The following is a 16735-nucleotide window of genomic DNA, read 5'->3' on the forward strand; positions in this document are numbered from 1 at the left end:
ATTGTCATGCAGAAAGACCCAGCCACGTTTCATCTTCAATGCCCTTGCTGATGGAAGGAGGTTTTCACTCAAAATCTGACGATACATGGCCCTATTCGTTCTCTCCTTTACATGGATCAGTCACCCTGGTCCCTTTGCAGAAAAACAGCTCCTAAGCATGATGTTTCCACCCCCATGCTTTACAGTAGGTATGGTGTTCTTTGGATGCAACTCAGCATTCTTTCTCCTCCAAACACGACAAGTAGAGCTTTTTTCATCTGACCATATGACATTCTCCTAATCCTCTTCTGGCTCATCCAAATGCTCTCTAGCAAACTTCAGACGGGCCTGCGCATGTACTGGCTTAAGCAGGGGAAACGTCTGGCACTGCAGGATTTGAGTCCCTGGCTGCGTAGTGTGTTACTGATGGTAGCCTTTGTTACTTTGGTACCAGCTCTCTGCAGGCCATTCACTAGGTCCCCCCGTGTGGTTCTGGGATTTTTGCTCACCGTTCTTGTGATCATTTTGACCCCACAGGGTGAGATCTTGTGTGTGGAGCCCCAGATCGAGGGAGATTATCAGTGGTCTTGTATGTCTTCCATTTTCTAATAATTGCTCCCACAGTTGATTTCTTCACACCAAGCTGCTTACCTATTGCAGATTCAGTCTTCCCAGCCTGGTGCAGGTCTACAATTTTGTTTCTGGTGTCCTTTGACAGCTCTTTGGTCTTGGCCATAGTGGAGTTTGGAGTTTGACTGTCTGAGGTTGTGGACAGGTGTCTTTTATATTGATAACGAGTTCAAACAGGTGCCATTAATACAGGTAATGAGTGGAGGACAGAGGAGCCTCTTACAGAAGAAGTTACAGGTCTGTGAGTGCCAGAAATCTTGCTTGTTTGTAGGTGACCAAATACTTATTTTCCACCAAAATTTGCAAATAAATTCTTTAAAAATCAGACAATGTGATTTTCTGGATTTTTTCTCTCATTTTGTCTCTCATAGTTCAGGTATACCTATGATGAAAATTACAGGCCTCTCTCATCTTTTTAAGTGGGAGAACTTGCACAATTGGTGGCTGACTAAATACTTTTTTGCCCCACTGTATATGTGTATGTATACTGTATATGTGTGTGTGTATGTATTTATATATATGTGTGTGTGTGTGTGTGTGTGTGTATGTGTATATAAAGTGTATATTATATATATATAGCTGTACCCGGCCACACATTGCTGTGGCTCAGTCTGGTTAAATGGAAAAGAAAGAAAAGAGAAAGCGCACGTTTCTAATATGTTTAATTTCACAATGCTTGTGGGTATACAATATTTTTTGTTGTTCCCTTGTCTGTGCAGAATGTTAGACTGAAAAATATTGTTAAGGGCAGCACGGTGGCGCAGTGGGTAGCGCTGCTGCCTCGCAGTTGGGAGATCTGGGGACCTGGGTAGGATTCCCGGGTCCTCCCTGCGTGGAGTTTGCATGTTCTCCCCATGTCTGCGTGAGTTTCCTCCGGGCACTCCGGTTTCCTCCCACAGTCCAAAGACATGCAGGTTAGGTGGATTGGCGATTCTAAATTGGCCCTAGTGTGTGCTTGGTGTGTGGGTGTGTTTGTGTGTGTCCTGCGGTGGGTTGGCACCCTGCCCAGGATTGTTTCCTGCCTTGTGCCCTGTGTTGGCTGGGATTGGCTCCAGCAGACCCCCGTGACCCTGTGTTCGGATTCAGCGGGTTGGAAAATGGATGGATGGATGGATAATATTGTTAAGTTCGTAGACGTCTTTGTTTTTGGCTGCAAGAATAGCTTGTTCACTCAGCCAATCGTGATTCTTATAATTGGTTTGAATATTGGGATCAACCGGCACCTTTCCGTTCCCAATTTCCAGATTTCTCCAACCCCGTTATTGACAGTTTGCATTATTTGATCGTAAATGCCTTTTTGCTAAAGCGTTAGCTTAGGAATATTTGATTGCACATACGACAAAATATCACCGTTTTGTAATTTTGTTCACGACGCAATTCTACATTTAACGAAGCAGCAGCAGATCGATTCGGTGATGGAATTCCCAATTGATTGAGAACTTTGTTCGCGATTTCTAAGCAGAAATCTTCAATCATTATCAACACTTAGTTGTAGATGTCTGCTGTGAAATCCAGGTTTATATTTGAATTTTACTTGCGTATTCGACGGAAAATATCTTCAGCCATGTGCGATTTATATTTCTCCCATAACTGTGTTGGAGATGAAGGAGAGCAGGCGGTCAATATGATGGCAAACAATGCACGAATTTGATTTGGATGTGACGTGATGCACGTGTCATTAATGCATACATCCCAGTGTCGGTCGTTCTCCAATATATTCAGAGCTTGACATGTACTTCGGAAAGTGGCATGTGTAACGCCGTTGACAATTCTCAATTGCTGGAAAGACGTTGGACCGGGCACATTTACCAACAGCATGTGAACAAAGAAGCATTCATCTTGATTGGGATGCACGGTGCACAGTCTGCCTATCGTAGTTTCTTTGAATATGGCAGGTTGTCCGTTGACTCGCTCTCCTCGTTTGCGTTGTTCAAATGATTTTCTACTCGCATTCCATGTGTAATACGTAGGCACTTCCGAATACAGCAGTTTTTTCTCAAACGCGTCATTCTGACATAACGTAAAGAAAGCAGTTAACGTTGTAGCCGGTGGATTCAGGGCTATTTGTTGAACATTTGCAGCTGTGAAACAAACGCGTTGTCCATTTTCTAGATGTACTGCTAAGTGAACAACATCTGGACTTCGTTCATGTATGGGAAATGAAAGAATTCGCCATACAGCTTCATTGCTGCTTACGTATCTTCCAGCCTAATACTGTGCGATTTCATCGATATGTATGACCGCATTCCTATCACTTCTTTCTGGTTGCACGCCAAAAACTGCCATGTCGCTGCCTTTATTCACGTACTTACAAATGTTTTTGATCGAAACATTGAAATAGAATCGTAAAATATTTAGTATGGCGTGTGTTGCTTATACGTCCTACAGATGGCGCTGTGTTTTCAAAAAAAGCATGTTTTTACCTGTCACAGGTGTGACATCTATATAATATGTATATAAAAACACGCGAGTATTCGAATGCAACGTTGTGTCAAAATTTCAAAGCAATTGGTGGAGAACTTTCGGAGATTTAAGGTTTTGAACAAACGAACATTTATATTTTTATTTATATAGATGTATATATTTATGTGTATATATGGTTTTGGCAGCCAAGCGCTTTTTTTCCAACCTAGAAGACGTCTCTTGAGATCCGTTTAATCGCCTCGTTGATTGCATGTCCTCCAAGGTAGTTTCAATCCCCATTTCCTGCACCGAGTCATCTCCCCTTTTATGAGTGACTGTGTTGGTCGCCATACTTCGTACAGGTCTTTGAACGCACTGAATACTTGTAACTGGTGTCGCCCGTCGGCTACTTTCGACAGGGAATGGAAGCAATTGTCGAGTAACAAAAATTATTTGTAAGTGATTTCGCAATGAAGAAATAGTAAAAACTTGATCACTTGGGTCAATACCTAAAGAAATACACACAGCAAATGAAATTGAGAATACACCAGAATCTGTATGATTTAATTGTTGCTGTGCGTCTTCATAAACTATGGGAGGTTTGTAAGGAAATAAAGCACGAAGGAAACGAAGCTGCTCTTCGGTGAGGTTGATTTTTTCATCACCGTTTAAACTGTCATAGATATGAATTACAGCACCATCATAACAGGTACACACCCAGTGTGTCACTCGTTCAGTTGCTGCAGAAGGTAATATTTGAATATGTTTTGCATTTTGTGGAATGGGCATTATAGGTATGTCAGGAGTCCACATTAACAAAACCTCTTGAGGTTGGAAAATTGTATGCGCAGCTAAAATTTCGTTGAATTTGCTCATGTGATCTGTTGATAAATAATCATTATTTACCAACTCATTCATTGTAAAATCTGACAGTGGTAAGATCACTCCTCCATAACACTAAACACAAACACTAAGTAGACACTAACACTAAAAAACGGCAACACCGCCGGGAAGAACACTAAATGAGATAAAGTAAAAGTCTACTAAACTTCTTTATTATAACTGCTTTATTATAGCAGGTGACGGGACGCTGGCGCACGCTTGTTGTTGCCGCTCCTCCCTGCTAACAACACTTTTCGCAAAATTCGTCTTAATTCTGCACTTTCTTACGCTTGTTTTATTTCATTTATTGTACGTATAGTTCGTGGATACAGCTGACTGGAATTGCATGGATTTGGCTTAATATTTACAGATTTTATGGACTCCACTTTACTGGGAACAGCTGAGTCTCTGGATCACGGGACGGAACCTACGAACATTTCTTTGTACCTGGCGATCTAGCACCTCGGGATGATCTGTCTCCGTGATTATATTCGCTATGCTGATCTGCTCCCCTTTCATCTTACAGTACTCTACGACCTGGAACTGATCTGATGTTCATACTAACCTGGCTTATGGCTCCGGGGCGATCACGCCTGAAATTACCAAGCGTTACTGTTTATAGCTGTGTATTGGAACATCCAAATCCTGCTTCCTCCTCCTGCTGCTTGCTATCGCCGCTCACCTACGCTACCACACCCGCCTGTCCTACCGCCTCCGTTGTGCTGTGCTGCTTCTACACTGCTATCAGCTAAGTATCACTCGCTATTTTAGCGCTTTGAGTACTGAGAAAAGTGCTATATAAATGTAATGAATTATTATTATTTATTATTAAACACTAAAGTACAAAAAAAGTAGAAAGTAACACTAAACCGCATCTACTAAACACTAAGAAACACTAAAGAACAAAATACTATTCAGTAAGCACCGCGTCTACTAAACAGTAAATCAGTAAAGGAGAAAGGACTAACCGCGCCAGCTGTGGAGCTCAGCTCAGAGCGAAATGAAGTGAATGAAATGAGGTGAGTGGGAGGGGAGATGATCACATGACTCCAACACCCGCCTTAACTCTCCGTCCCTCCACAAACGCAGCCACACGGATCACAACTCTCCTTTATAAATATAGATTCATTCAGTACACACAGACTGATGTATTTCAAATGTTTATTTCTTTTAATGTTGATGATTATAACTGACAACTAATGAAAGTCCCAAATTTAGTATCTCGGAAAATTAGAATATCAATTAAGACCAATGCAAAAAGAGGATTTTTTAGAAATGTTGGCCAACTGAAAGGTATGAACATGAGAAGTATGAGCATGTACAGCACTCAATATTTAGTGGTCCTTTGGCCTGGATTACTGCAGCAATGCGTCGTGGCATGGAGTCGATCAGTCTGTGGCACTGCTCAGGTGTTATGAGAGCCCACGTTACTCTGATAGTGGCCTTCAGCTCTTCTGAATTGTTGGGTCTGGCGTATTGCATCTTCCTCTTCACAATACCCCATAGATTTTCTATGGGGTTAAGGTCAGGCGAATTTGCTGGCCAATCAAGAACAGGGATACCATGGTCCTTAAACCAGGTACTGGTAGCTTTGGCACTGTGTGCAGGTGCCAGGTCCTGTTGGAAAATGAAATCTGCATCTCCATAAAGTTCGTCAGCAGCGGGAAGCATGAAGTGCTCTAAAACGTTCTGGTAGACGGCTGCGTTGACCTTGGACCACAGAAAACACAGTGGACCAACACCAGCAGATGACATGGCACCCCAAACCATCAATGACTGTGGAAACTTTACACTGGACCTCACGCAACGTGGATTCTGTGCCTCTCCTCTCTTCCTCCAGACTCTGGGACCTTGATTTCCAAAGGAAATGCAAAATTTACTTTCATCAGAGAACATAACTTTGGACCACTCAACAGCAGTCCAGTCCTTTTTGTCTTTAGCCCAGGCGAGACGCTTCTGGCGCTGTCTCTTGTTCAAGAGTGGCTTGACACAAGGAATGCGACGGCTGAAACCCATGTCTTACATACGTCTGTGTGTGGTGGTGCTTGAAGCACTGACTCCAGCTGCAGTCCACTCTTTGTGAATCTCCCCCACATTTTTGAATGGGTTTTGTTTCACAATCCTCTCCAGGGTGCGGTTATCCCTATTGCTTGTCCACTTTTTTCTACCACATCTTGTCCTTCCCTTCGCCTCTCTATTAATGTGCTTGGACACAGAGCTCTGTGAACAGCCAGCCTCTTTAGCAATGACCTGTTGTGTCTCACCCTCCTTGTGCAAGGTGTCATTGGTCGTCTTTTGGACTAACTGTCAAGTCAGCAGTCTTCCTCATGATTGTGTAGCCTACAGAACTCGACTGAGAGACCATTTAAAGGCTTTTGCAGGTGTTTGGAGTTAATTAGCTGATTAGAGTGTGGCACCAGGTGTCTTCAATATTGAACCTTTTCACAATATTCTAATTTTCCGAGATACTGAATTTGGGACTTTCATTAGTTGTCAGTTATAATCATCAGCATTACAAGAAATAAACATTTGAAATACATCAGTCTGTGTGTAATGAATGAATGTAATATACAAGTTTCACTTTTTGAATGGAATTACTGAAATAAATCAACTTTGTCATGATATTCTAATTTTATGACCTGCACCTGTATGTTATTTCTAATATCATTAATTTTTTGATTGAAAAATACAGCAATAGCCTCACAGGTTTTACTGGAAGTACTTTGGAGGCATTCCTTTGAGTTACTTGGGTTTAACAGATGATCAATCATCGAGAATAAGACTCTGGGATTACAAGCATTGTTATTAATAATCTTAGAGAAATAACAGCGTCTATCAAGACGGACTGTGTTATTGTATTCTGTTACTTTAACTTTTAATATTTCATAGTTAGTTTAGTCTTCCTCAATTTATGCTCAGCTCTATGGCATGTTCTCTTTAAATCAGACACCAATTCCTTTATATCTTTAAACTCTCATATCATGTCACCTCATCATGTCATTTAACTGATGACATTCAAATCCTTCAGCATTTCCTCACAGCTCAAACCCCACAGTCCAGTCTGGTCTCTCTTCTTCTTCTCGACTTTCTTTTGTGCTGTTTTCTCTTTTCTCTAACACACAATATTCCTGATGTGGTCCCACAAGTGTGTTCTACAGAGCAGATTACAGAACTGTGATGAGTGCACAAAAGGCTCCCAAGTCTTTCTGACAAGTCACACACTTTCTAGTTGCAGACCTTCAGTAGTAAGATTATACTGAACAGTATGTGTAAGTCATTGGATTTAATTTAATTGCCATATTTCCCCCTTGGGACAAATATACTATCTATCTATCTATCTATCTATCTATCTATCTATCTATCTATCTATCTATCTATCTATCTATCTATCTATCTATCTATCTATCTATCTATCTATCTATCTATCTATCTATCTATCTATCTATCTATCTATCTATCTATCTATCTATCTATCTATCTATCTATCTCAGTATATTAAAGAGCCCAATGTCTTGTTTTGTCTACTAAATCAGTTCTTCTCCTGCCAGTCTGCTGCCCCCTCAGCCCAGTTATCCACAGTCTGATGACTCGCCTCTTGTGGACTTCTGGTTATGTTTAAAATCTCATCAGCATTCTCTACACACATATTGGACTAAGAAAGAACGTTACATGTATAGTGGCAAGAGAGAACGGAGAGAGCACATTTGCTCCTCATGTTCTAAATTTGCCATTGCAATTTCACAATTTATACTCATTTAATACAAATGAAAGCATAAAGAGGTGTACAAAAACAGATTTAAATTTTGACCTTAATAGAAATATTTAGTTGTTTTTAAAAGATTTTAATTCTTATGCATTAATCAATTTTAATACAGACTGCTCAACAAAGGATAACAGGAAAAGCAAATGAATATTTTATTTAAGGTCAAAATTTATTCTTTAAAAATTGGATTTTTTTTCTTAGTCTGATCCCATTTTTTTTATAAAATTGAAAACCGTTTATTGTCTTACCTTAATTTGTAAATAAAGTCCATGCACCTCTTCTTGTCCACGAAAATCTCTGTCACTTTCTTGTAAAAGTCCTCATTGATTTCCTTTAGTTTTAAAAGTCTTAATCTTCCATTTTGAATTTGGAAGAAAAAATAAAAATAAACGGCCCGCTGCAGTGCACTTGACTTTCTGAAATCGATAACTTTATTGGTGCTGAGAGCCTCTGCGTAGAAGAACAGCAGCAACGAGCACCTGTTAGGCTCTCTTCAGGGCGGCACGGTACTGCCTGCCTCGCCTTGTGCCTTCTCACTGCAGTTTTATGTCCTATCAGCAAAACTAAATATGTCACACAAATTTATTAAAGATATCAGCCAGACTGTGAAAAGTCATGGTGTATAATAAACGTGTTTGCAAACATTATATTGGCGACACAGAGAGACAGCAACAAGCACACGCCAACTGCATGCATCAACCCCATGTGTGAGGGACAGCGCAGTCCGAGAGGAGGTGAGTCTCGTCGCTGCCGCACCTCACGTTTCTCCCTTGTATATGATTAGGAAATGCACAAATTCAGTGATTTTGACGGTGAAAAAGATAAAAATTATTGAAATTATACAGAAATCAAATTTACAGCACAGACCAGTGGACAAATTTATTTTATGTTATCATTATTAATTACTTTTTTAACTTTTCATGCCTCCCCTGATCGCACGTCCCTGTGTAAAGTGCAGTCCTGGTGCCAGAGCAGTGCTGGACTTCCACTAAGTGCTGATCCAGTTGGTCCTGCACTGAAACTCCGAGGTTCTTTTCTTCTTCTCGCATGCTACATTTGCTTTTATTATCATCTGCGCTGCAATTAAAGTATTTCCACATGTTACTTTCTTGCTTTCAACCTGCAAACATCTGTGCAAAACTCACCATCGGCAACCACACATGTTGACTGATTCAACCCAACAAACCAAATGTGCTCAACAAACAAACAACGGTCCTTACGGAAGCTGCACCACATGACTACAGTAAGCCCAAGGTACAAGATCACCGCATAGTAAACAGCGCAACGTAACTGAAGGCTCAGGGCGACCTGCAAACAGCTCCTCTGCACAACTGAACCAGATTGAATGAAAATGCTATTGCTGTTTTTTTTGTTTTTACTCAGTTTTTGTTCTCGTTTTAGTTCGCTCACATATCACTAATTTTTATTTTTATTTAGTATTAGTTTCTCTGTTTACCTTAATTTAATGTCTCATTCTTGTAAAATAAAAACACTATTTTTAGTTCTAGTTCTCATTTTCGTTATGAAAATATCACTGGTGAAAAGCTTTTTAAGAGTCAAGGTCGATGACATTTTTTGGTCCATTATAATGAAACTTTCTGCCATAAATAACCAATGAATGAATGAAAAGTAATCTCTCTATCTAAACCCAAGATGAATGTCCACCACACTGATGTTTAGTTTAGAGGAGGTCCTTCTTATTAATGTTACTTTTTATTCCTTCTTGTTCCCCCTCCTCTCCTGATGCAGAGTTTCTCATCTCACTGTGTCCTTCCTGCTAATGGAGACTCGCTCAGCTTCACTGTCGCGGCTGACTTTTCTTCTGAGGACCTGCTAAAGGAGCTGTCAGGTCTGAAAAAGAGTCTGGAGAAGATCAGCCAGTGGGACACCCTGACATGGACTCCATTAGGTACTGTGATTCTTCTGGTCACGTGGCTGACGTGTGCTTTGCAAACACTAGAGGCTGTTGAAAGTTTTTGGTCTGTTCTGTGGTGTGAGATTTAAATAAAAAAAATACATTTTGCTCTTAAAACTTGGGTTTTGGTTGTTGTTAAGGAACCGTGTGGGAATTTTTAAAGCTTTTGTCCCTTTAGAAGGGTTTTTTTCGCTTTTTTCTCACCCGCACAAGAGCAAAAGTAGCTGAGTATTTGGAGGTGCTCTTGGAAAAGTTACTTGTACCTGTTTTTGTTTTTGTTCTTGTTATCTGTATTGGAATTAGTATTGAGGAGGTAGGGTAGAAAGCAGCAGTAACTGGTATTGGCATTTGTAAGCAAATAATCGCGTCGTCGTAACAGCGATTCCTTAGTTTAAAGGAAAAGGAAAAGAAAAAAAGGCAGCGGCTGACTTCAAAGCAGTAAAAGGCTCAGCAATACGTAGGTAAGCGGCCAGCGTTAAGGCGCCGAGCAAGCACAAGCGGCTGTAGGAGCAAACAAGGTAGTGAAGTTTTATTTATTTTGTTTATTTTAGACTAGCTTTGAAATTTTAAGTAATAAACTGAGGAAAAATGTACCAATAGTTATTTGTAAAGAATCTCTTTGTATACCACGTTGTCAGTTCGCCCCTACGGTTGTAATAGGACTAAGTTGTGCGCTGAGCTTACTCTTGAGCATGCAACATATAGTTGGCCATGTGAAAAGCAATCTTGCCTCAAATCAATGCCAACCTTTTGTAGGGTCTGTCCCTGAGACTTATTAATTGTCATTGTGAAGCAGAGCCTTACTGGAAATTGGAAGTGTTTGAATTGAAATGGGAGATCAGAGGGTATAACGGGAATGTGAGGAATAAAAACTCTCTCCCCTGAGCCACCGCCAGTAAAAATAGTTGCCTCAATTAGGTTCTTTTGCAGACATGTGACCTGAAGTCTCGTGCCATTACAAAGTATTGGTGGTTGTAAGTTTCTCAGTAACATTATTGGTGCCCCAACCTTCAAAATTAGATTATGCTCACGAGTGCCTGGAGGATTCAGAGTGTGGACCGAGCTGCAGGCTATGGACATATATATGTACGTAAGTAGGATTCAGTTAGTGTTGGGAACCCGCGTACCAAATTTCTTGAAGATAGGCCCATTAAGTAACAAAGACCATTGGAAAGTTCAATATGGTGGCTGACAGTGGTGTCATACCACCGAAATAAGTAAATACATCGTTTTCAGTTAGTGCTGGGAAGCTGTCTACCAAATTTTGTGAAGATGGGGCCATAAATAAGAAAGTTTAACATGGCAGACGTTGTCGACTGTTATGACCGTTACGTGTAGAATTTCGAAATGAAACCTGCTTAACTTTTGTAAGTAAGTTGGAAGGAATGAGCCTGCCAAATTTCAGCCTTCTACCTACACGGGAAGTTGGAGAGTTAGTGATGAGTGAGTCAGTGAGGCTTTTGCCTTTTATTACTATAGATGTATATGTATATATGTGTGTGTGTACATATAAATATATATATATATATATATATATATATATATACAAATAAAAGGCAAAGCCCTCACTCACTCACTCACTCACTCACTCACTCATCACTAATTCTCCAACTTCCCGTGTTTCATTTCGAAATTCAAAGCATAACAGTCATAACTGGAACCTCTTTTTTGTCCATATACTGTAATGGACTGCAGCTCGCTGGCTGTGGGAGGCGGGGTTGCGTATCGCGTCATCACGCCTCCCACGTAATCACGTGAACTGACTGTGAAGGAGAAAGGATGGCCTTATATGGCGTTCGTTTATAAAACAGCGGACAGGCTGTGTAAAGGCAGCTTCACAAAAAAAACAGATCCTTAACAAATTGTTATTGGTATATTTTCCCTCAATTTAAAAAGGTTTCTTTTCTTCTTAATTAAAATTTAAAAGCAAAACTTCACCGCTGCGAAGCCCCTCTAGCGCTTATGTCCGAGGTTCGATTCCCATAAGGGAGTGCAGTGAGTGTGTACGACTGATGAGCCAAGAATTAGGGCTAAACACGTATCGCGTACTCTTTGCATTATTTGACAGTAAACTATTTTCAACCATTCTATGATCTGCTTCTCACAACTGAAGGCACCATGGCTGATGTTAGCTGACTTACAGGCCAACCATAAGCGTTACCTGGTAGGTAACCACCCATACACTCAGATTGTGATTCAGACTACGAATGCCGTGAATATATATATATATATACTAGCAAAATACCCGCGCTTTGCAGCGGAGAAGTAGTGTGTTAAAGAGGTTATGTAAACATATATATACATAAACATATATACATATATATATACATATCCACATATACACATATCTACAAATACATATATATATATACATATATACATATATATACATATACACATCCACATATATATATACATATATATATAAACACATATCAACATATATATACACATACATATACACACATACATACACACACACATATTATATATATATATATATATATATATATATACACATACAGACACATATATATACATATACATATTTACATATCTACATATATATATATACATATCTACATACAGTGGTGTGAAAAACTATTTGCCCCCTTCCTGATTTCTTATTCTTTTGCATGTTTGTCACACAAAATGTTTCTGATCATCAAACACATTTAACCATTAGTCAAATATAACACAAGTAAACACAAAATGCAGTTTGTAAATGATGGTGTTTATTATTTAGGGAGAAAAAAAATCCAAACCTACATGGCCCTGTGTGAAAAAGTAATTGCCCCCTTGTTAAAAAATAACCTAACTGTGGTGTATCACACCTGAGTTCAATTTCCGTAGCCACCCCCAGGCCTGATTACTGCCACACCTGTTTCAATCAAGAAATCACTTAAATGGGAGCTGCCTGACACAGAGAATAGACCAAAAGCACCTCAAAAGCTAGACATCATGCCAAGATCCAAAGAAATTCAGGAACAAATGAGAACAGAAGTAATTGAGATCTATCAGTCTGGTAAAGGTTATAAAGCCATTTCTAAAGCTTTGGGACTCCAGTGAACCACAGTGAGAGCCATTATCCACAAATGGCAAAAACATGGAACAGTGGTGAACCTTCCCAGGAGTGGCCGGCCGACCAAAATTACCCCAAGAGCGCAGAGACGACTCATCCGAGAGGTCACAAAAGACCCCAGGACAACGTCTAAAGAACTGCAGGCCTCACTTGCCTCAATTAAGGTCAGTGTTCACGACTCCACCATAAGAAAGAGACTGGGCAAAAACGGCCTGCATGGCAGATTTCCAAGACGCAAACCACTGTTAAGCAAAAAGAACATTAGGGCTCGTCTCAATTTTGCTAAGAAACATCTCAATGATTGCCAAGACTTTTGGGAAAATACCTTGTGGACTGATGAGTCAAAAGTTCAACTTTTGGAAGGCAAATGTCCCGTTACATCTGGCGTAAAAGGAACACAGCATTTCAGAAAAAGAACATCATACCAACAGTAAAATATGGTGGTGGTAGTGTGATGGTCTGGGGTTGTTTTGCTGCTTCAGGACCTGGAAGGCTTGCTGTGATAGATGGAACCATGAATTCTACTGTCTACCAAAAAATCCTGAAGGAGAATGTCCGGCCATCTGTTCGTCAACTCAAGCTGAAGCGATCTTGGGTGCTGCAACAGGACAATGACCCAAAACACACCAGCAAATTCACCTCTGAATGGCTGAAGAAAAACAAAATGAAGACTTTGGAGTGGCCTAGTCAAAGTCCTGACCTGAATCCAATTGAGATGCTATGGCATGACCTTAAAAGGCGGTTCATGCTAGAAACCCCTCAAATAAAGCTGAATTACAACAATTTTGCAAAGATGAGTGGGCCAAAATTCCTCCAGAGCGCTGTAAATGACTCATTGCAAGTTATCGCAAACGCTTGATTGCAGTTATTGCTGCTAAGGGTGGCCCAACCAGTTATTAGGTTCAGGGGGCAATTACTTTTTCACACAGGGCCATGTAGGTTTGGATTTTTTTTTCTCCCTAAATAATCAAAACCACCATTTACAAACTGCATTTTGTGTTTACTTGTGTTATATTTGACTAATGGTTAAATGTGTTTGATGATCAGAAACATTTTGTGTGACAAACATGCAAAAGAATAAGAAATCAGGAAGGGGGCAAATAGTTTTTCACACCACTGTATATATATAGACATACATATATACATACATACACATACATATATATATATATATATATATATCTAAATCCCCACGAAGTACTGCTTTTAAATTTTTATTAAGAAGAAAAGAAAACCTTTGTAAATTGAGGGAAAATATACCAATAACAATTTGTTAAGGATCTGTTTTTTTGTTAAGCTGCCTTTACACAGCCCCTCTGCTGTTTTATAAACGAATGCCATATAAGGCCGTCCTTTCTCCTAGCTTAGCGGTTCTGTATTCTTTTATTGTTCGTTTATAAAGATTTTTATAGTTATTGTGTAGCTATTTGAGACTCACTGTTCTGTTCAGGTACCCATTTCCCTTATGTAGTCCGTGGATTCTCCGCTATTTTTTGTTCGTTTGTTACGATTATAGTTATTTATTGATTCCCTTCTTTAGCTGACTGCCTGCTCATATAAGGCACTCTGTTGTTTTTTTGTGATGCAGCCTTAACACAGCTTTTCCGCTGTTTTATAAACGAACGCCATATAAGGTCTTCCTTTTTCCTTGCTTCACCAAGGAAGGAGCCTTTTTATTTAATCCAGGGGTTCTTTGCTTTTTTTTTTTCTTTTTATACGATTGTTATAGTTCTGTTTGTATACCACGTTGTCAGTTCAGCACTCCGGTTGTAATATGACCAAGCTGTGCAAGCTTACTGTTAAGAATGCAACGTATAGTTGTACAGGAGAAAAGCAATCTTGCCTCAAATCAATGGCAACCTTTTGTAGGTCTATGAACTTAATTTAAACTTTATGTTTACACGGTGCTTTGTTTCCGAAGTACCTGCACTCATGAAAATGTCTGTATGCGTCAGTTGCTCAAATCCCCCGCTTCGCACCGGCGAAGTACTGCTTTTAAATTTTTATTAAGAAGAAAAGAAAACCTTTTTAAATTGAGGGAAAATATACCATTAACAATTTGTTAAGGATCTGGTTTTTTGTGAAGCTGCCTTCACACAGCCTCTCCGCTGTTTTATAAACGAACGCCATATAAGGTCTTCCTTTTTCGTTGCTTCGCCAATGGAAGCAGCCTTTTTATTTAATCCACGTGTTGTCTGCTGTTTTTTTGTTCGTTTATTACGATTGTTATAGTTCTGTTTGTATACCACGTTGTCAGTTCAGCACTCTGGTTGTAATATGACCAAGCCGCACAAGCGGAATGCAACATATAGTTGTACAGGAGAAAAGCAATCTTGCCTCAAATCAATGGCAACCTTTTGTAGGTCTATGAACTTAATTTAAACTTTAGGTTTACACGGTGCTTTGTTTCCGACGTGCTGTGAGCCGCTGTCTTGTGTGATGTTGCTATGTCCACGGCTTTATTTAATGTTAGTTAAGACCCGGCACTTAAAAGTTTCTCGCTAAAGCAATTTTTAATCCGTTACAAAGTCATCCAAAGTCTCGTTTATACCTCGTGTCTTCTCATTAAACTTGTATCTCGTGAATATGGTATTGCAAACGGCAGTGGTAGTGTTTCTATAAACTTAATTTAAACTTACGTTTCACACCGTGCTTTGTTTCCACAGTATCAAAGTGATCACTCATGCTGCATTCAGTCAGTTCACGTGAGCTGCTCTCTTGTGCCTTCTCAATTTTGTAATGAATGTTTTCTTCAGCGCTCTTTGGGGCTCTTCCTTGTTTTCAGTTCATGTGATTATGTAGGAGGCGTGATGACGCGATACGCGACTCCGCCTCCTCCATTACAGTATATGGACAAAAAAGAGGTTCCAGTTATGACCATTACGTGTAGAATTTCGAAATGAAACTTGCCTAACTTTTGTAAGTAAGCTGTAAGGAATGAGCCTGCCAAATTTCAGCCTTCCACCTACATGGGAAGTTGGAGAATTAGTGATGAGTCAGTCAGTCAGTCAGTCAGTGAGGGCTTTGCCTTTTATTAGTATACTAGCAAAATACCCGCGCTTCGCAGCGGAGAAGTAGTGTGTTAAAGAGGTTATGAAAAAGTAAAGGAAACATTTTAAAAATAACGTAACATGATTGTCAATGTAATTGTGTTGTCATTGTTATGAGTGTTGCTGTCATATATATATACATATACACATATACACACACATATACACACATATACACACATATACAGATATGTTATATATACATATACACATATATTTTATATATATATATATATATATATAGTATATATATTATATATATATATATATATATATATATACACATACATACATACATACATACATATACACACATAGATGCACTTACAATAACATAGAAATCAATATAAACAACATTAACATCATTATCATATGAGAATATGAAGTAATATATAAGAAGCACATTTCATATAAATATAAATTATTAAACAGTAAAATCTTCTATAATTTGCTACCGTGGCTTTTCGTTGGTCTGTCCAGGATTTAAAATCACCTGTAGCTTGCAAACCGTTTCACCTATTGACTTGAAATCTGGTACACATATAATACATCACGTCTGCTATCCGCTTTATGGGTGATGATTGTATTATTCTTTTTATGTTTATTTTATTTTAGAATCAACTCCTATCTGCGCACACCAGGGCGGCCGTGGGCAGATGCGTATGGTGTATTCACTCCATGTTATCGTGCATTGCGCTGTCACTGGTATTTTGATAAAAGAATTTGAACAATATATAAGAAGCGTATCCATATTACTAACCGAGAATGCTAAACCGGATGATGGACGCAGGCACATCCGGCCATGGGCCGTAGCTGCAAAAAGACGTACTGCGCCGGCGCAACAAACAGTCCGCGAGAGTCGGCTGAGGACCCGAGAAAGGCGGACAAAAGAGGGCGAGAGAGGCGGATGAGGGTCCGCGAGAGACGCAGGCGCAAAAAGAGTCCGACAAGAGCACAGAAAACAGGAGTGAGCACATACAGAAGGAGTCACAAAAATGAGGTCAACAAGCACCAAAATAAGGGAAAAAAAA

The 16735-nt window shown here is 39.6% G+C and overlaps 3 protein-coding genes across 16 annotated transcripts in view; all 3 read left to right on the forward strand.

Moving 5' to 3' along the window:
* LOC114652414 (tripartite motif-containing protein 16-like) overlaps positions 1-16735 on the forward strand; it is a 1097043-nt gene that overhangs the window by 754924 nt on the left and 325384 nt on the right. The window lies entirely within an intron of this gene.
* The window catches only part of LOC114643026 (tripartite motif-containing protein 16-like), a 1170030-nt gene that overhangs the window by 555049 nt on the left and 598246 nt on the right, over positions 1-16735 (forward strand). For 10 of the 14 annotated variants that reach the window (XR_007934991.1, XR_007934992.1, XR_007934993.1 and 7 more), the window contains exon 5: positions 9407-9566. The exons of the other annotated variants lie outside the window; for them this stretch is intronic. Coding sequence is in view for 7 of the 10 variants with exons in the window: in XM_051927896.1 (XP_051783856.1) it covers positions 9407-9566 (160 nt within the window). In the remaining 3 variants the exon portion in view is untranslated. The remainder of the gene's footprint in view (positions 1-9406; positions 9567-16735) is intronic. 14 annotated transcript variants of the gene reach the window in all.
* LOC127527845 (zinc finger protein 184-like) overlaps positions 1-16735 on the forward strand; it is a 579825-nt gene that overhangs the window by 492813 nt on the left and 70277 nt on the right. The window lies entirely within an intron of this gene.

Source organism: Erpetoichthys calabaricus, chromosome 5 (assembly GCF_900747795.2).
Source record: "Erpetoichthys calabaricus chromosome 5, fErpCal1.3, whole genome shotgun sequence".
NCBI classification, from domain to species: Eukaryota; Metazoa; Chordata; class Cladistia; order Polypteriformes; family Polypteridae; genus Erpetoichthys; species Erpetoichthys calabaricus.